Genomic DNA, 19,449 nt, shown 5'->3' on the forward strand with positions numbered 1-19,449 from the left:
CTGTCAAAAATCTGACGAACAAGTTGTTGAAAACATAACTAGGCAACGAAGTACTTTCCTTGAACAAATCTTGTTTAAATAAATGACTTGCCAACATGACTTGTAAAGTGGACCGTAACAGTTTGGCCTGACATTTTACCCTTAGGAGTATTACGTTGACGAGTCCTAATGCGTAAAGCGATGAATATTTTTTAACACATATACTTTAAAAAGGTCGTAGTAGTAACAAGTATGATAAATATTTTAGGAAATAGACAACTTTTTTGAGAGACATGTTGCGGCATGCTTATGCCATCTTCAACTCATTGATTGAAGATGGCCATAAGCGTGCCGAAACATGTCTCTCAAAAAAGTTGACTATTTTTTAAAATATACTTTAAAAGGGAATCTTTCAGATGCTCCGCATTCTGTCTACGGATGATCCAAATGCAAGCTCCCACTGACAGGACAATTGGTATTTTATTTCTGGTAAGTTTGTGCACACAGTCATCTACAAAATGAAAACTTCTTTTCTAAAAGGCTCTACTCGTTTTCGAACAGGTTTACACCGTCCTACATTACTTAATGACATCTATGGAGAGAGAAGTTTAGAATAACTCTCCAAGGATGCTTCAATTTCTTACTATCGAGCTTCTATTCCCACATCGCTTTAAGTTATTGTTTACTGAAGTTCCCAAGAAGGATGTACAGAGATTTAAAAAAAAAACAAACAAACAAACAAACAAGCAAACACTGGTTTCTTTTAAGTCGCAGTGGCTCAACAAGTATGTACATTTTACGTAAGTATATGCCGCTGCAATATTATCTGAAAGACGGGGTTGCGTGACTTAAATGTTCCGCTGCAGTCACGCGATAAACCAAAGCAGAGTTGCGCCATGGTGACAGAAAATTGTTCAGTCTATGTGTCACACAATCTCTTAATCATCAGCTTCGCTGTCGCCGCTTTCCTCGTCTCCACTGGCGGCTTCTCCGACGTTAATCTTAAACGGATATTCTTGATCACACCCCATGTATGTGTCGCACATGAAGAACAGCGTATAGGAGTAGTTACCCGGCGAGCTCGGAGCAACAAAATCAAGTTTAACCTTGGCCTTCTGTTGAAGCGTGAGGCGTTTAATCGAAATTAATCTGAAAGAAAAAAAAAAAAAAAAAAAAAAAAAACCTTTCAGAGGAGCTAAGTTGCGATTCTCGATTTGGTCTTTCATTTATTGGTAAACTTTCTTAAACACACCTGTCAACCAATGTGAGTGCGAGAACCATATGAAATATATAATAAATATGTGAAATATTTAATAAATATTTTCAATTCAACTTGGTTTGCCTGGTGATTAAAATACGTCTGAATCTAACAGTGTCGTCTTCTTACCCATTGTTCTTGGTGTCCCCGATAACTAGCCACCAACCCTCTTCTCTCTTTCCCGGAAAGAACGGTGCAATCACCGGGCCTGGCTGCTCATCCTCACGATCAAGGTCCACGACAACATTCACAGGAGCGCCCCTTCAAATAAGATATCAAGGATTATTGTGTTTTGTAAAGGGCACTACACTGCAATAAAGCGCGCTATTACAGGAAAACCTAGTTCTACCATTCCCTCGTAACAATGTTATCTTCACAATATTTTATGAACTAAGTACGACACACTTCTTGCCTAATAAAGAAATCCATAATTCTAAGAGAAACAACGAAAAAAATCGAGGATGCAGTTTGAACTTACGCAGAGATTTCGTCCTTATCCTGTATCTCAAAGGACAATTCGATGTTTGGATAACGGTTACAAAATCTGGCGACATCCTGCAACGAAGCAAAGGTGAAACAGTTGGAAAAGACAGGAGCAGGCAGGCAAACAGACAGATAGACCTACCGACAGAACGACTGACCGACCTATTGACCAACAGACCGACCTATTGACCAACAGACCGACCTATTGACCAACAGACCGACCTATTGACCAACAGACCGACCTATTGACCAACAGACCGACCACCTGACCATCCGACCGAAAGATCGAATGACAGACAGTCAAACAGACAGACAGACAGACAGACTTATCAACAGACACTGACCAACAGACCGACAAACAGATATGTAGTAAAACACGTTAAGTAATGAATAGCCATCGCCGTTTCTTGCCTGCATCTGGCTGTCATCCAGTTTTAAAAGTTTGTTTCTCTCGTCGTCTTCCAAGTCCATGATGTCAAACACTGATTCCACTCCCTAAAGTATACGGCACGAAAATTTCGTTAAATGTACTTACAATATCACAATGTTACACTGTGAAAAGCCAGTGAATGTGACCCTGGCGTTAATTGCCATTATATACCTTGTCAACGCATCGTTTGATTATCTCCGAGCTGAAGTGAGGAATCTGTTTCAGGTAGGAATCTTTGCTCCACATGGCCTGTGTAACCTGTATAATGGAAAACAGGATGATAACTCCCAACAGTAATAAAAATTTCCGCATCACAGCAATCCAGAATTGCATGAGCTCACCCTATTTCGCTCAGTGATCGATCTTGGACTCTCAATCCACCCTCCAGAGCAATTTTCATTTGAATGTCAAAAATAATCCGCGATTGCATTGGTTTTGCTTTACTTCTCTCTGTGATTGGTCCGAAACAGCATGCACCACTCTCTCAACCAATCAGATGCAAAACTAAAACCAATCACAACTTGGTCGTCCGCGTTTTCCCACTCTTTAGCAGTTTGGTTGTTTTTACTTTGAGTTCTCATTGGCTCTCAAGGTATTTTCCTTTCTTCTGATTGGCCGTTGTGATTCCTTTATTTTTGGTTTTACGACAATCAATCGGTCAGCCGCGTTTTCCCACGTTTTCCCGCGCTTTTTACTTGTTTCCACTTTGAGTTCTCATTGGTTCCCTGTGACTTTTTCCTTTGTTCTAATCGGGCGTACTGATTACTTTGGTTTTCCTTTAACGACATTAGAGCGAAGTGAGCTGTCGAGACTTTTAAAATCCTTCCCTTTCCTCTTTTAGGAGTGCACATAGAAAATAAACTTACCATTTGGGCAAGCTCCATAGCGGCCAGCGCAGGTGACAGCCATCCGTTGCTACTCAACACATCTACGCAGGCTTGGACAAGACGCATGGCCTGAAAAAACAAAAGGAAAGACAATTGCAGCACAGGCCATTAAACATCCTCTTGATATCATCCTCAGCACTGAAAAACTTCGAATAGAAACCCACTTACAACGCAAATCTCGAACATAATGCCTACACCTCGTCAAGTTTTTGCTGGCTTTTACTCTCTCGGTTTTTTTTTTTTTTTCCGATTCCTTCTTCATTTTCGTTTGATCATTCCTTCGTTAGTTCACTTCTACCTTCGCTCACGGTCTCACTCTCTCGGTCGATCATTAGTTTCCACCATGATTGCTCGAACACTCGCTATAACTACTTCCGATCGATAGCACGATCGTTTTCTTGTCGACCCTTTCGAAAGCTTGTTCGTTCTCTCGTATGTTCGTGAGCTCTTTCGTAAGCTAGTTCGTTCTTTTGTACGTTTGAGAGCTCTTCCGTTCATTTTTCAACGTGCCTTGTTTCTTCTCTCGCTCGTTCGTTAGCTAACTAGTTCGTTTATTGTCTCGCACAGTTTTAGTCAATCTTCCACGAACTCGTTCGTTTATTATCTCGGCTGGCTCTCTCATTCACCAGCTTTCTTTTACTCTCCCGCGGTCCTTTTTACCTTGCCAAGAATGGTCTCTGTGTCTGACTGCATCTCAGCCGAAAGCTGCATCCTGGACATGTGAGCTTGGATAAGCAGGTTTGTCTTGACGTGTGGGTCGTTATACTTCGGATTCGTGACTTTATGGGGCACTCGATTCATCAGCTGAAACAGAAAGAGAACTGCTACTTCAGCAAGGCGAGGTTTGCCTACAAGGCTAGCCCACATAGCAGCCAGACCTTAACCCTTCGACTAACATCTAATTTCTCCTTACAATATCACCCCTGAATCATACATTACGGTCATGAGAATAAAGAAAATGATCGTCAATTTAAGTGAGCTCTTGATTGTTAAACAAATTCTCCTTGTCAGCACCTTAGGAAATGTATAGAGAACAGTATGGAGAATATGCATACTGGTGTTAGAGTGTAGTTAAAATTTACGTACTAATCATTCCAACTCACTGGTCATCATCACAAAAAACAATAATCCACGTGACTTTCTTCAGAATCAGGTAAGGCATGGGTTTGTTTGTTTTTTTTTTTTATCATTTTGATCAGCAAGTTCCGACTTTGGGACTAGCGCGCTGGCCACTACACCACCGTGCAATAATGTCAATCTCAATGGTGAAAGTTAAAGATGATTCAAGTTGGAATTCTCAGAAGGATGGGCCCCAGGTCTCTCTCTCTCTCTCACCTGTTTTAAAGTGGTGTCCTCGTGGTGCCTGATGGGAAGTCTCTCGTATTCATAAGCTGACGAGATAATTTCTATCAAGCCTCGTAGCTTTGTCTTTGCGTTTAGTGACACACTGAACAGCTCTGAAAAATGAAACGAAACAGTAGGTTGGACAATGAGAACGAACTATTAAATAATAACATGAGGGCAATTTAAATAACACTTACTGCCATGGAATTATTTACCAACGTATTTCTCCGAAAAAAATTAATTTTGAAATCTACGGTTGGCTTATACAGCTATATATCCGCCCTCTTTTGTCTCCCAATCAGCAGCTACAATTGTGATCGATCAGCGGCGAAATGTGAAGTCAAGCGACAAGATCTTCAAAAGAAAATTACATCTTTCCTTTTCAATTTACGCACAAAACCTTACCAATGGTTGTGTAGTTGATGTAGTAATAAGCAGCGATCATTCCAAGATTCAACGGCGATACATCCATTTCATCTTCAATGGACAGACACTGCAAGAGAAAAATACAAGCAATACATTTCAGTCCATGTAATAAATTGAACAAAACAATTTGATGTTATATCAGGAGAACACCATTTCGCGGATGATACGTCGATCAATTCGACGACATTCCCTCCCCCTACCCTACACCCCCGGGAAACTCAGGCATTTGAATTTAAACATCTCCATATAAGAAGGAAAAACACGTTTGTTCCGCTGAAAAAACCTGGCAGTCCCTGTTCCGTCCCTTCCCCACCCAAGCATGGATGACAGTCAAATGCCCGTGGGTTGCCATGGGGGGGAGGGGGTGGGGGAAGGAATGTTGAAGCTTCGAGCTGATCGGCGAATACCCTTTTCTGAACTCATAACCTGCTTGCAAGGTAACATCTTTGAATCGCAATGAGAAGTTACAATTTAAAGGTTTCACAATTATTAATATTTAGTTAACCTGCGTATTATACCTTAGATTGTTCCAGGTCGTTAAGGGTATTCTCCACCATATCTGACATGTGATCTGACAGATGTCGATGAGTGACACCTGTGAAGGAAAACAGTGAACATAAGTAGTTTTCATCCATGTAACCAGTTGGGGTTTGGAAAGAGTACTAGTATGGCTTTTTCCGCTCAATGATAGCTTTACAAATCACATCGATTAAGAAAGTCATCGGAACATGTATATCAACGTCAACATTTTTGACACCGTAAAGCACAGAACCACCGCTGTTGTTGTTCCTCTTTTTTTGTTATCATTACTAACATTGTTGTCTTTCTTTTATCTAACTGGCAGAAGGGCACCATTGCAAGCCTATCCAAATTATATCACGAGGGAACCATTCAAAAAATATTGTTCGTGCAACGAAATGAAACGAAATGAAAAGCAAAACATGCATCGTTTATACCAAGTGCTCAAAGTGGCTGTGTCTTTGATTACAGTCACGTCTACGGCTGTGAGAACTTTCGTAAATCATCCAAAAATAAACAAATAAGCCGTAAAGAACGCAGTTCGCGCCCTAAACAAATGAAAACAAGATTAAAACAAATTTGCTATAGCAAACTGGTTTGGTTCATTTTCAAGCAGCAGCAGCTCTCTCGCGTCAAAATTCCCAACCAGGAGTTTAAAATAAGGCGCAGTTTACCTTGTAAATTGTAGTAGTTTGGATTCTGTGTCATTCTGCGATACAGGAAGGTCCATGTCAGGTAATCTACGGCGTCCTGTTTGTTCTCAATGGTCTTCGTCACAACCTCAGCATTAAAATGATCGTGTAGACAGTGATCCAAATGCGACTGAAACCGTTCAGAAAAGTCTGCGTTAATATTTTAGTTACCAGAAGCGATTTACAACAGCCATCAACTTCCGTTTTCGCGTGCGAAGTGGAGGGAGTGGGGAGGAGGACGACGATCCCAGTCACCAGCCCCACCCTTCGCTCTCCGCTTTGTAACTCGGTCCAGCTCTCGCGTGATAACCCTACCTAAAGACAAACTCTATCTGAGTGAAACATTTTAGCCTTGTTCGTTTGTTTGTTTGTTTTTTTTTTCAACAGAATTTCAACACCAAAGATACCGCTCTACGACTAGAGCAAGCAAATGCGTAAAAAATCGATCTCCTGCGCCACTGAAAAGTACTTTCTATTTAAATTTCTATTCCACGGGATTATTCTCACCTCAATCGGCAAAGGTTCATAAAGGAATTTTTTGAAATATTCCTTCTTCGAGGCTTGGCAGAGGATCACTGCCTTACCGGAATCGTCCAACAATGGCCTGTTTGCTCGGCCAATCATCTGCAACACGTCTGTAACAGGATAGTCTACATACCTACAAAGAAAGAAAAAAGTACAAAATATTTCACACTTTTTGATGGTTTGAGTAACAAGAACTTATTAGGAATTTTTACTTTTTTTTTTTCACAGATCATTTTCTGTAATAGATCTAGAAAACTCCGCTGACATTTCACTCAATCAAACACGATCTCTAATCGAACACAGGGCAAGAAAGAGGTAGCGACAAAATCAAGGTTTTTCAAAAAGAAGGGATTTAGCTCCGCGTTTACGTGAAACGGCAAACGTCAGCTTGCCCTTTCACGTTTCACGTAAAATAGCGTGAACCTCGCTGCTTTAGCATCGCATGAGCTCGCGTCATGTTGGATTTGAAGGCGCCCTTGTATGACTTACAAGGAACAGTTTTGGCGCCCTTTTCCCAGCAATTAACCTCTACTCTATGAGAGAAAAGTGAAGAAAATCTTGCGTATACGGCAAATGCGAAACGGGTCACTTTCACGTAGAAACGGAAAAGTGCATCCGGCAAACGTCAAAAATGGCAGGAAAAACAAGGTCACGTGGTCATTCTTGCCGTTCACGTTTCACGTTAACGCGGCGCTAAATTTCTCTAATGGTTTCTCCCATGAGCGGCTGTCGATGGTGCATCGGGCAGCTGTGCCGTAAGGCTAAACCCAGACGAGAGAGCCTGCTCGTGGGCTGAACGCACAGCGGTAACCGGCTTTAATTGAAACCCTTGCCAAGTTCTCTTTCCTTGTGTCTGATCGACCGTCGAGATTTCTTCTGCTTAAATGTGGTTTTCGTTTAATCCAGATGTGCTCTGTACGTGAACAGAAAATTTACGCACTCAAACTTTTCGGAAATAAAGAGATAAGGAGAGCCCCTTTCGGATTCCGCGCTCGTGACAAGACGAAAAACGTCTTCCTCTATCTAATTACCGAGCTCAAAACACATCATCTTTCTTATTGTAACAAGCGAACAGAATGGCGCTACAAAGGTAGTTTGACTTACGTGTGGATCTTTCCTTCGTAAAACTGTGTGTCCATGATGATCACCAGATGAGCGCTCGTGTCAATCGCCCAGGCGAGATTGCGTGACACGACCACCACCTGTAACGCACACAGTAACAAAAAAACTGGTTTGCCTCCTGCCGTTAAAGTCTTAAAACAAGTTACAATCGATTGGTTTAATTGCTTGAGGCTGTTTAAGTGGACCGCCTGTTAAAGAGCTGGAGTAGCAAAGTATGTTATCAAATACCTTTTATACATAAAATTCAGCCGTTGGTTAGTCTCGTAACGCAACAAGTTCTCTCTCTTCCCAAAGCCTGTCACGTGACGAGACCGATACAAGGCTGCGAAGGACAACAACAGAGCTCTCTCCTTTTTCGTTTGCGACAGAGATTTACAGAATTCAGCTGTGAATTACCTGAATGGCGCCAGAGTTGAATAGTTGTTCCACAATTTTTGTTTCACCGTCGGAGAGTCCCTCGTGTAAATACGCCACGCCATAACTGACAGTCTCCTTCAAAGTCTGAGGAAAACAAAGTCACTTTTTAAATCAAATTTAGGCAAAGTACCTCCTCTTCAAAAACATAACTACCGTGTTTTGAAAAAGTTAAATCGGTTGGTGCAAACACCAACCCTTCTCTCTCAGATATATCAATCCCAAGATCTCACTCGTAATTCTTCTATCTGTCTGCCATACAATTCTTATGATATTAGTTTGGAGAATTTAAGACTGGATCAACTAATAATCAGTTACTGGAGACTTGACTTTACTCGCATCGCTTGTCTGCTTGACATCATATTAATATTGTAGGGAGAAACTCTGTCTTGATCATTGATAGTGGTTAAAGCATTAACTCCTCTACTATTTGAGCGCAGCAAGAAGAAACCAAAGATTTCGACCCTATGACTGACTTGGGTATGATGTTTCGGTAGTGGCTTAACTTTGACGATGCGTTACACCCGTTTAGCATGATGCCTGGATCACACCACACGGTACAAAACTGCCATTTCATTCTAGTCATTTCATAATCTTTAGAAGGCAAACTTATTTAGCAACATACGTACCTTGTCGTTCAAACGCTTCACAAAAGGCTGAAGATCTTCCTCAGTGCAATGTAAGAACCTAAACAGAGTAACATACATTTTTGATCGTGTTCCAATCAGAACAAAGACAAAACTACGTGGAACCAATGAAAAGTCAAGTAAAAACCGTACTGTCTTGAGCGCGGGAAACACGGATGGCCATCTCGCGATTGGTTTTGTTTTTACAATGAAACCTGCTAACTCGAACGCAATTAACTCGAACAAGTTCCCGTTCCCTTTGGGAGTTCGAGTTAAACGGGGTTCTACCGTACATCTGATTGGTTCAAAAGATGGTGCGAATTTCCTGGACCAATCACAGAGCGTAGTAAAGCAAACCCAAATCCGTCCTGTAGGACTTTTGGAATACAATTGAAAACTGCTCTACGCCAATGTCTCACCTCTGCGCATCGTTCTCGGCGCCAGAGAAGGTTAGTAGATCCAATGCAGTGAGTTTAGTTTGTCTTCTTGAGGGTACAAACACAATGACAGGTTTCTTGGGAGAATGTTTCACGATGGCTTGATAAGTAGGTTTAGTCATGGCTATCAGACGAGATGCTGTATGAGTGATGTTAAAACCCTGAAAAAAATCAACAATTTAAAAGAAAAGGGGGTGAGTTTCTAAAGAAACGGGAGGGGAGGGGTCTAACGGGATAATTTGGTGTGATCAACTGAGTTAATAATGTAAATAAAGAGTAAAATAATGAGTTTCTAAAACCAGCCTTTTAGGGCGTTAGCACTTCGTCAGAGCGAAAGATACATTACAAAATACACACGCGATTAAATGGAGAGAAAGTAATTTCTAATATTCATTTTGACCTGAGTATATTCGATATTACTCACGTCATCGACAGGAAAATTGGCCCTTTTCCGTATTGAAGGGAAAAATCAAGGTCTCTTAGGACGCAAAAAGAGAATGAAGTCATGATGCAGCCGTTCTTACCGACAAAGCTTGATTGACAAAGCAATTACAAGACAACAAAAAATAAATCGAGGGTGTTGCATACCAAACTGACGAAACTCGTTGTAGTTTTCTTTGTTTTGACTGCCCTCAAGACATACAGTTCGCCGTATTTCGAAATTCCACAGCTGTAAAACTGCCAAACACTTATTTCTAGTAATAGCCCGTTCCAAGCGTTCATTCCGCACACAGGTCGTGTTGTGAATGGGATGCAATAGTGACGCTAAGCGAAATTAGACTTAAAGGTTTCCATTATTTTTGCTTTGAATGCCAGCAAAATTTTCTTCGTGTAATAATAATCACAACAGTCGCAAAAAAAATTTTTTTCCACTTATAGGAAACAAAACATTTGCAGGTGTTGTGCACACGCCATTAGAGCCCTCCTCCCTTGAGGGCCTGGTAACAAATCCAAGGGCGACGAGGTTTTGTTACCTGTATGTGAAGCTCCAGAGGGACAGGTCTCACGTTGGGATGGAAGTTGAACAATCCAGTTGGCCCGACTCCAAGCCACTGAGAAACATCCTGCGGTAAGAAGCACAAGAGGTCTTGGTCAGCCTTGTTACGTTACATCTACTTCCACTCTTGACAATTCACGGTACAGTAACATGGTTATTAAAGCTCTCCAAAATATCCTTCATAATTTACAAACCTTGGCATTAGCCAGAGAAGAGCTCAGGGCAACAACTCGGATATTCCTTTCGATCTGTGACGAGATGTACCTCATTCGAGAACAGATCACCTCCATCACAGGCTGAAACACGAACAAACATCGACATTAAACACACAATTAACTTTTTCACTCCCATGATCTCAGACGTAATTCTTCCCACTTTCTGCCCCTTTTTGCACGTGACGTCATGGCCGCCATGTTGGTGGACGTAAACATTGGATATCTCATTAGCTTCTTTGGTTCGTCCACCAGCATTTGTTCCTTTGACCATTGTTACCTTTGTCTCTCGAGATTGGTTGCAAACCACCTATTCTTGTGATGTTAGCTTGGAGAATTACGTATTGAATCACCTAAAAATCCCTCAATTGATATATTTCTCATTTCTCATCACTTATGTGCTTGATATTGTATTGATATTGTAAGGGGAAATTCTGTTTTGGTCACTCATGGACGTAAAAGGGTCAATTTTTTGCCCATTAGTTATCATACAATGACGGGTGCTTAACATCACAACATACCAGCATCAATTTGGTCAAATTCAATCAAATCATCTTAAAACTTAAAACTCGACTCCCACGGCTGATAAGCGCAGGCAAAAATAGCATCAGTATGAACTTAGCGCGCGAAAATGTATCACAAGAGTTCCGGAGGGAAACACGCACGAGCGAGCTGACCGTAAGTCACGACCTTGCTCAAGAATTTTATCAAGAAAGCAAGTTCGTATATATTTCTTAAAACAATTACTTTTGCATGAAAATCAAGAACATGGAAGTGCAGGTTTTACGGAGGAAAAAAACTATAAGCGACACTTTAGTTTACACAGGATTATTATTCTTACCCCCGATTCACCGCCGATCAAATGAGCTTCGTCCAAGATAAACAAATGCACATTTTGCACGTTTTTCCTTTGTTTCCATCGTCGAGATAATACATCCCACTGTTCAGGAGTGCTGACTATCACGTTGCCCTGAAGTAATAAAGTAATTCATCAAGAGTAAATCGTCACTCGAATCCAACCCCCAATATCTTCTCTGCGCAACCTCCGATTTTATGCTACATGTATAAACTTGAAGATGTTATTCTTTTTGTTCCAAGCAATCCCTTCTCTACTGAGAAAGATACTGCCCTCAGTAAGAGAGACAAAGGTGCCAACCAATCTCTGATATTTGATACGACATTTACTCGCACACATACATACTGGAGGCGTCGGAGCTACGTTATATGGTATTAGGGACCAGGTCATTATATATCGCCGAATCACTCGGTTTTCAGAGTACAAAAGGGGGGCGCTATAAAACATTGACTGCCAATGAAGGGGATCAAGCAAAATCCCCTGACCCCCCTCCCCCCCCCCCGGCGATATATCATGACCGATTCCTAAACCCTTGAACTCCCAAGATCTGATTGTTAGCTCTCCCCTCTAGCTGCTACATATTTCCTTGTACATCAGTTACAAGAATTTGATGTTGGATCAAGATGACAACTCCGACTTGAAAAGCTTGGATCGCCTGTTTATTGGATAATGTATTGATATTATATGGTGAAATTACAGGTTAATCACTTCTGGGAGTGAAAGAGTTAATACAAACCTTAGCGAGTAGTTTGAGGTCAGCGCTTGTTTCTCCCGTCAGCTTCACAACGTTCTTCCCCAGTTGTAATCCAAACTTGCTCTGCCAGTCCGTATACACCTGATGGAGAACAAGACAGCATTGCATCAACAGGTATCAAAGAAAAAACTAATTTATTACTTCCCTTCAGAGGAGCGAAGTTTTTACAATTACAACAATGTTCTTTCAATGGAACACTTTCAAGCTCTCTTCCACATGAATGCACTACAGGAAAAAAAAAAAGTAAAATACATTCACAATTCTTGATATTGAATTCAAAACTGAAATTGAAAATTTGCAACCTCATGCCGTCCTAATATCAACATAGTTGAATTCAGGATGAAATATATGTTTTAAATCATTGGTTGCATCACTTAAGCGAGTCATGTGGAAAATGACCCAGTGCGACATACCAAGGAGGGAAAAAAGCGCCAGAAATTATTTCGTGTCGTACTCGTCAAGCGCGGAAAACACGAGACATGAGCTAGACGCGGGAAAAGAGCGCAACCAGAGTCAAGCGCGAAAAAATACACAAAACATAAAAACAAGAAACCGTTGTTAAGCGGGAAAACAGCCCAATCGAAGCCAAAAGCAGGGAAACACGCAAACAGGTCCGGGCGCGGGAAAACAAACCACCCCAGCCAAGCGCGGCTTAAACAAGATACTGTAAAAAAGCGCGGGAAAACAAGACACCCTAGCCAAGCGCGGGTAAACAAGGTAACGCGAAATAGCGCTAGAAAACATGAAACCTGTGCAGACGACGGGAAAGCAGGAGATTTCATAAACATGAGATTTAATTAACTGTATTAAAAGAGTACACAAGTAACAAAGTTCAAGTACACACATGGAACACGTGTGAATACTGACGGCTGAATACGTCGGACTAACTTTCTTTTAAGGCTCTTACCTGGTCAGCAAGAGACTGCAATGGGGTTACGTAAACACATCTACAATCAGGTGTTTGCTGAAGAAGTCGTAGAACTGCAAACTCCGCACAGATAGTCTTTCCACTGCCAGTGGGTGCACCGATGAGAACATTCTCGTCTGAGTTGTACATAGTGTTGAAAACTGATCAAAGAAATGAAAAAAAGTAATTAAAAGCACGATAATTACGTTGGAAATACAAATAAATATTTGGAAATACGTTGATGACACCACTCTTGCCGAATCAGTATTGAAGAATGAGTCTAGCTACATGCAATTACGTGTAAATGAACTTGTAAGACAGTCAGAAGTTGATGGTTTCCAATTCAATGAGTCTAAATGTAAAGAACTGAGAATATCATTCTCCAGATCAGGTAGTCTGTTTGATCCTATTACTATCAATGACAAGCAAATCGAAGTTGTTTCATCTGCAAGGTTGTTAGGAGTGATAGTCTCGGACAACCTCAGGTGGAACGCACATGTAGAATCTATATGCAAAAAGGCTGCGAAGCGTCTGTACTTCCTAAAACAGCTAAAGCGCGCTAAAGTTCCATCTGAGGATATGCTACTTTTCTATACGACATGTATACGCCCTGTATTAGAATATGCGTGCCCAGTTTTTCATCATTCTTTGCCGCAATATCTGTCCAATGAAATGGAAAGGTTGCAAAAACGCGCGTTGCGGATGATTCAACCTGACTTATCCTACGCTGAGGCTCTAGTAGCTCTTGACGTTGCGTCACTGTACGAGAGGAGGGAGATCTTGTGTGATGCTCAATTTGATCAGATTGTAAGGGACGAAAACCACAAGCTCCATGATCTACTGCCTCCACGCAACGAGTCCACCTATCGCACCCGCAGCCAGAGATACTTCAAGCTACCGATTTGTAAGACAAATAGGTTCAAAAACACATTTATCATGGCGAACAGTTTTAATTATTAGTAGCTATCTTAATTATTTGTATTTTAGTTTTTAACACTTCTCTTATTGTATTTTATTGTAGATTACACTTTGTAGCTTTTATTGTAGTTATCTTAGAGTAAGTGATAATTTATTTCCATTGTAAAGTAAGTCGTATTTCAGCCGGCCCGGGGGCTGCAATGATTTTACTCCCTAATAAAGCTATCTAAAGCTATCTAAAGATAACTGTAGTCAACGGCTTCTAGGCCCATTCTCTGCCCACGGTCTACAATTTTAATACGCAAACGTTGGAAATAAAGTAGCAAGTGTCGAGCGCTGCAGGCTTTTTCTTTGCCATTAATGCTCATTATTACACTTAACAACGCGACAAAAATCTGTTCGCACAAATAAACCATGTGAAGGATGGCGGTTTAATGCACTTTTACACCTGAGCAACGAAGTGCAACCTCATGCCGTCCTAATATCAACATAGTTGTCTTCAGGTTAAAAAAAAAACAACTTATTTCAAATCACTAGTTGCTTTAAATTAAAGCATTCTCGTATCAGACTTGGCTTCATTTTATGTTGGAAGATTTGAATAGAGCGCTTTTCAATTAAGTCTCTGTAAAAGCCAAATCCAAAGCAATCAGGACAACCAATCATAGAAAGAAAATATGACGAGGAGCCAATCAGAACTTGAAGTGAAAAGCAAACTGACTGAGGAGCGGGAAACACGCTGGCGACCATGTCACGCTTGGTTTTAGTTTTGAATCTGATTTGTTGACAAAGTGGCGCGAGGTTTCTGGACCAATCACCACTAAGTAAAGCAAAAACAAAGCAGTCCCGGATTACTTTCGACTCTCAATTGAAAATTGCTCTACAAACCCGAGAGGAAAACCGATCCTCTCAATATGAAATCATTGAACACTGATTTTACCTTGTGTCTGTATGGGATTGAAGTAAGGGAACTTGTCCTTGTATAGACCTTCAAATGCTGGATTTCTGAGCGCAGAAACAGGCAGAGGTTGTAGATCTAGAAGTTCAGTGGGCGGCGGGTTTTTCTCGGGTAAAATCAAATGACGGAATGAAACTGGTAACTGAGTTTCTGAACCTATAAGGAAAAATCCAACAATCATCCACATGTATGCTGTCGTTTAATTTCACCCTTATTCTAAAATTTTTTTTCTCAGTCTCGCACTCTATATCATACATTAACATACATCAGCACAACTTTCATACATTAGCAGACATCACTATAACTCATCGGATACTGTCGAATATTAGTTGGATCGTCATACATTATTTTATCCAGAACGGAGGAACAAAATATATGCACGACGGAGAATTTCAAATCACAGCTTGTATCGTTTGAAATAGCTCTCTCGCTCTGAAGCACCGATAAACAAAAACGGCCTTTAAATTTGTTTTCAAATAGTGTCCTGCATTTACGTAGATTCTGATGCGCGTTTAAAATGGAAATACACGAACGAATTTCCCTCTGACGCCGTTGATAGATTTTTGGCGACATAGCACTAAGCAGCGGTGCACATCAGTGTCTAATTTCTCCCCACGAAAAACTACACGTAAAAGCTGTATGAAGCACAGTCAGTCAACAGAATTTGAATGTCGCGAGTCAACCCAAGATTCTCACCCAGCCATTTGTCTGATACAATTCTGATAAAATACTGAGGAGGAAGCGGCTCGAACACAGGGACAAAGAACTTCAACGAGTGCTCATCCGTCGCAAACTTGCTCTTCAACAAAAAGTACTCGTGATGCAAAATGATTTCACTGTCCACATCTTCCACAAAAATCCACATCGCCTCTGAGTTCCCGTGAACTTTCTCGTCCCACTGGAAGTCTGGGGTGATGGAAAGCTCGACACTAAGAGTGGATCTGCAGAGGGAACGGGATGTAGTTAGTTCTCCAACCGAGTGTGGTACTTAACTTTGCCAACACAAAGCGATTCGCACGACCCAACAGAATAGAGGTTAGCGAAATGCTTAGCACAACCTAGACCTCGAGTCAATCGATTTGTGAACTATTCTCAAAGAGAAAAACTTCTAGGTCCTCTTGCATTCAGAAACCATTTCAATGTGATTAGTTTTAAATCAAGTATCGGTAAGAACAACAAACATTAAAAAGGTCTTTTGGTCCAGAACTTTGTAAAAACATTCGTAGCGCACCCAAAAATTTATATTCTCTTAAGCAGACTCTACAGAAACGCTTTAAAGACATTGACAAGTTCGTTTTTTTTTTTTTTCTCTTAAAAAAACATCCTCGAGAAAGTAGCGGGAGTTTTAATCAAGTGGTGTGGTCAAGCCGTACCAATGCAAAAACTGGGTTGACATTTTCAAAATGAACAGATGGCAAAATTCGTCCCAAAATCGCACCACTTAAGTTACCAGATTTCACGTGATAGGCCCTTAGAAAGAATTGAAATCGTTTTCTACGCTCTACCTACCTGGTTATGGGCTGGATATGGGTCGCAAGCTCCATCTTCGGCAGCTGATGTACAAACTTGTACAGCGTCTTTCCCATTTTGGGCATGTGCACTAACTCGCCGATCTCAGTGGCTCCCAAGTCGTAGTATCGCTCCCAGGGGAATTCCTTTTTCTCGATTCTTTTTATAACCTCCATGGGGATTTTCTTGAACTGTCGGAGAGGACTCATGGAGAGCCACCTTAAAAATTGATACAAAATATCAACGTCTCTTATTGCCAATAAGACATACTGGACGTAAAATAATCTCAAATGCTGTCAATTTTTTTTACCCCAAATTCACCTTACCCGATGGTTTAACATAGCATATGCACATAAAATAAGCGAGTTGCGTTGTATTTTCTGAGCCCCGCAGGGACTAACAGAAAATTAGCAAAATACAAAATATTCATCCAGGGGGAAAATCTTACTTACATTCGTTTGTCGATCATTTTACACAAATTCAAACATTTATCTGTCAACTGAGCCCAGCCTCGGTTCAACACAATTTCAAAGATGGCTCTCATTAACCGCCCAGATGACTGCAGAGAGAAAAAAAAAAAAAAGGAAAATTACACTTTAACTAATGGCCCTGGACAGGAGTCCGTGCAGATTTCAATTGAGCGTGGATACCAATCGATGTTTGCATTGGTTTTGCTTCATTTCGCTATCTGGATAGCGATATCCATCCTGTGAACACATGAGCCCTGACCTTTTATAACTAACCTGAGTGACATAAACCATGTCAGACATGAGAGCAAAACCCTCCAACTTCAGGTGAGAGATGTATGCTTGTAGTAACACATTAACCTATCGACAGCAACGAAAAAAGATAACAGTTGAGGATTTCCTACGCAACACCCAAAAGAAATCAGAAGACTCTGTTTTTTTTTTACATGTCTTCAGATAACTATAAGGCAGCTACAGCGAACGTAGTTCTCGCAACTGCCAAATATGCCATCTGAAATGTCACTGTTCCAAAGACTCGACCCTGCACACCAAAGAAAGGTGTCCAGGAATTTGACACTTTGGGTTTTGCTGCTACGTTCATAGTGCAGTCATAGAATAGCCGATCCTTGCACGTGCTCAATCAATAACCTCAAATTTTCATCTTGAAAACAAGTCAAAAACTTATCGCTGTGTCGCAAGCGGAATAACTTGCAGAACAGACAGGTACCAAACTCTCACAGCTGTGCAACTTGCTTACAAAACGACGATACCTTTGCACTTGGTTCTTCGATGCTCTCCTTGACAGGGATAGGAACACGTTCTAACAGCTTGTTCAGTTCGAGCTTTTCTTCCTTGTGGGGAAAAAACAATATCAAAGCGTTGGGAAATTGTAATAAAATCTGCAACAAAAGCTTTTGTAATCGTCCAATTGACATGTCACGGATCACGTTGGAACACAAACCTAGAGGCCTACATAGTCGGAGCCAATAACGGTTTCGATAGCATTCTCAAGAGCAACTTGAGGCATTGCTACCTCAAGTCTCATCAGGACTCATTGAAAGATCCCTGGGTTTACAGGGATACATTCTCTAAATGGAGAGAGAGGCATGGCGAGAGTTTAAGGCCCGGTCTCAAAGCCGGACCTCCTCCCCAGATCCCCGCCCGCAAGGACACCACCACTCACATTTACAAGACGTTTAGTTTTGATGTCATTTATTTCTCTACCTCTCTAACTGTGATGTACTTGAACTCCGAAGACAGTGAAAACACTCTGAAGAGTTCAATCTCACTCAGTGTGGGCTTCAGCAGGCTGTTGTAGGTGGCAATGGTTTCTTGAGTGCAGTAATAATGGCTGGCAATACGACCCAATTCAGTCACCTGAAAGGAAAAACAAGGAAAGCCATTCATGCATGCGTACAAAAATTCTTGCAAAACTAAAGAAGAGAAAAAAGAGCTTATAAAAAAACAAAGAATCAGATTGAATTTCAGGCCTTTTTTTCACGTCTGCTAAAGGAGGGCTCGTTACCGCAAGGATCACTTTCAAATTCCGAATATGGCATTTCTTAAAAACCGCAGTGCACGTATATGATTTTCATATATCAGGGTTCGTACACTTTTTCAGGCCAAAGATTCAAGGACTTTTCAAGGACTTTCCAGGACCCTACTTCGAAATTTCAAGGACTTTTTGCAATGACAATTTTACCTCAAAACCGAGAAAAAATGTTTCTGTTAACATCTATGTTTTGGGTTTACCGATGGTGCAAAACAAAAGCAGATATTTTTCGATGTTGTTCAATAAAAAATCAAGGACTTTCAAGGACCCAAAACGAAATTCAAATACTTTCAAGGCCTTGAAATCGGCCTCCAGAAATTCAAGGGTTTTCAAGGGTTTTCAAGGGTTTTCAAGGGTTTTCAAGACGCGTACGAAACCTGATATATTCACAGGCAAAGAATCAGATTTTCGACCTCACCTGAAAGTTTCCAGATTTCTTGTCATATTTCACCAAGTTGTTTTTGTCCAGCTGAGATGCAGCTGAATGAATTAGGTCTGCCCTTCGCTAAACCATCAATGCAAACAGAACACAGTTAGAATTGTAACTACCTAACTCTCCGTCTTACTATTCTTGTTGCTTATTTAATTATTTCTGACTCAAAATTACAACTGTAATGTCCACGGACTAATTTGTTTTTTACATTTCCTGAAGTGCTCCAAAATCGCACCAGATTATTCAATGAAACCCGACGTACGTACTAAACAGCTGTGATGTTACCTCACTAATAAATATGACGTGGGGCTCGGTAGGGGTTGACTTCAAGCAAGGTAACTTGTTTCTGTTAAAAGCTTGACTTTTTAGAGCAAGATGATAGCATTTAATAGCAAAAATAATTAAAGGAAGATCTTTTTGACCCCCGCATCAAAGAAGTGAACAAGAATTTGCCTTTCAACCCACACAACCACTCTAAAAAGAGCACCATCCAAGAAAGCCGTTCTCAAGAATACAAAGATCAAGTTGAAGCTTTGGATAAATCTCGGTCACAAATCAGTTTCCAGGCAAGTCTATTTCATTGAAGGCACTTGCTGGTACATTTAAAAGTTCACACTGTAAGAGTATGCAGCGGAGCATTACAAAACTTAACCTGTTCGAGAAGTGGATCCTTTTCAATCTCATCATGAGAAATGCCATACAAGGAAGGGTTTCTAAGCATTCGAATGTAGAGGTAAGTGTAGCCTG

General features: G+C 40.9%; 1 protein-coding gene across 1 annotated transcript in view; it reads right to left on the reverse strand.

Moving 5' to 3' along the window:
• Positions 1 to 440: 440 nt before the first annotated feature.
• The window catches only part of LOC111320936 (U5 small nuclear ribonucleoprotein 200 kDa helicase), a 33,443-nt gene continuing 14,434 nt past the window's right edge, over positions 441 to 19,449 (reverse strand). The window contains exons 17-46 of the mRNA XM_022923681.2: positions 19,355 to 19,446; positions 18,688 to 18,774; positions 17,942 to 18,094; positions 17,488 to 17,568; positions 16,994 to 17,077; positions 16,703 to 16,809; positions 16,251 to 16,469; positions 15,438 to 15,682; positions 14,724 to 14,897; positions 12,869 to 13,029; positions 11,944 to 12,042; positions 11,193 to 11,321; positions 10,334 to 10,435; positions 10,117 to 10,206; positions 9,125 to 9,303; positions 8,709 to 8,766; positions 8,062 to 8,166; positions 7,648 to 7,745; positions 6,526 to 6,676; positions 6,001 to 6,148; positions 5,326 to 5,402; positions 4,787 to 4,874; positions 4,373 to 4,494; positions 3,698 to 3,841; positions 3,017 to 3,106; positions 2,322 to 2,408; positions 2,132 to 2,215; positions 1,716 to 1,792; positions 1,367 to 1,498; positions 441 to 1,128 (exon numbers count right to left, since the gene is read on the reverse strand). Coding sequence (XP_022779416.2) covers positions 918 to 1,128; positions 1,367 to 1,498; positions 1,716 to 1,792; positions 2,132 to 2,215; positions 2,322 to 2,408; positions 3,017 to 3,106; positions 3,698 to 3,841; positions 4,373 to 4,494; positions 4,787 to 4,874; positions 5,326 to 5,402; positions 6,001 to 6,148; positions 6,526 to 6,676; positions 7,648 to 7,745; positions 8,062 to 8,166; positions 8,709 to 8,766; positions 9,125 to 9,303; positions 10,117 to 10,206; positions 10,334 to 10,435; positions 11,193 to 11,321; positions 11,944 to 12,042; positions 12,869 to 13,029; positions 14,724 to 14,897; positions 15,438 to 15,682; positions 16,251 to 16,469; positions 16,703 to 16,809; positions 16,994 to 17,077; positions 17,488 to 17,568; positions 17,942 to 18,094; positions 18,688 to 18,774; positions 19,355 to 19,446 — 3,674 coding nt within the window. The 3' untranslated portion in view covers positions 441 to 917. The remainder of the gene's footprint in view (positions 1,129 to 1,366; positions 1,499 to 1,715; positions 1,793 to 2,131; positions 2,216 to 2,321; positions 2,409 to 3,016; positions 3,107 to 3,697; positions 3,842 to 4,372; positions 4,495 to 4,786; positions 4,875 to 5,325; positions 5,403 to 6,000; positions 6,149 to 6,525; positions 6,677 to 7,647; positions 7,746 to 8,061; positions 8,167 to 8,708; positions 8,767 to 9,124; positions 9,304 to 10,116; positions 10,207 to 10,333; positions 10,436 to 11,192; positions 11,322 to 11,943; positions 12,043 to 12,868; positions 13,030 to 14,723; positions 14,898 to 15,437; positions 15,683 to 16,250; positions 16,470 to 16,702; positions 16,810 to 16,993; positions 17,078 to 17,487; positions 17,569 to 17,941; positions 18,095 to 18,687; positions 18,775 to 19,354; positions 19,447 to 19,449) is intronic.

This window comes from Stylophora pistillata, chromosome 1, assembly GCF_964205215.1.
Source record: "Stylophora pistillata chromosome 1, jaStyPist1.2, whole genome shotgun sequence".
NCBI classification, from domain to species: Eukaryota; Metazoa; Cnidaria; class Anthozoa; order Scleractinia; family Pocilloporidae; genus Stylophora; species Stylophora pistillata.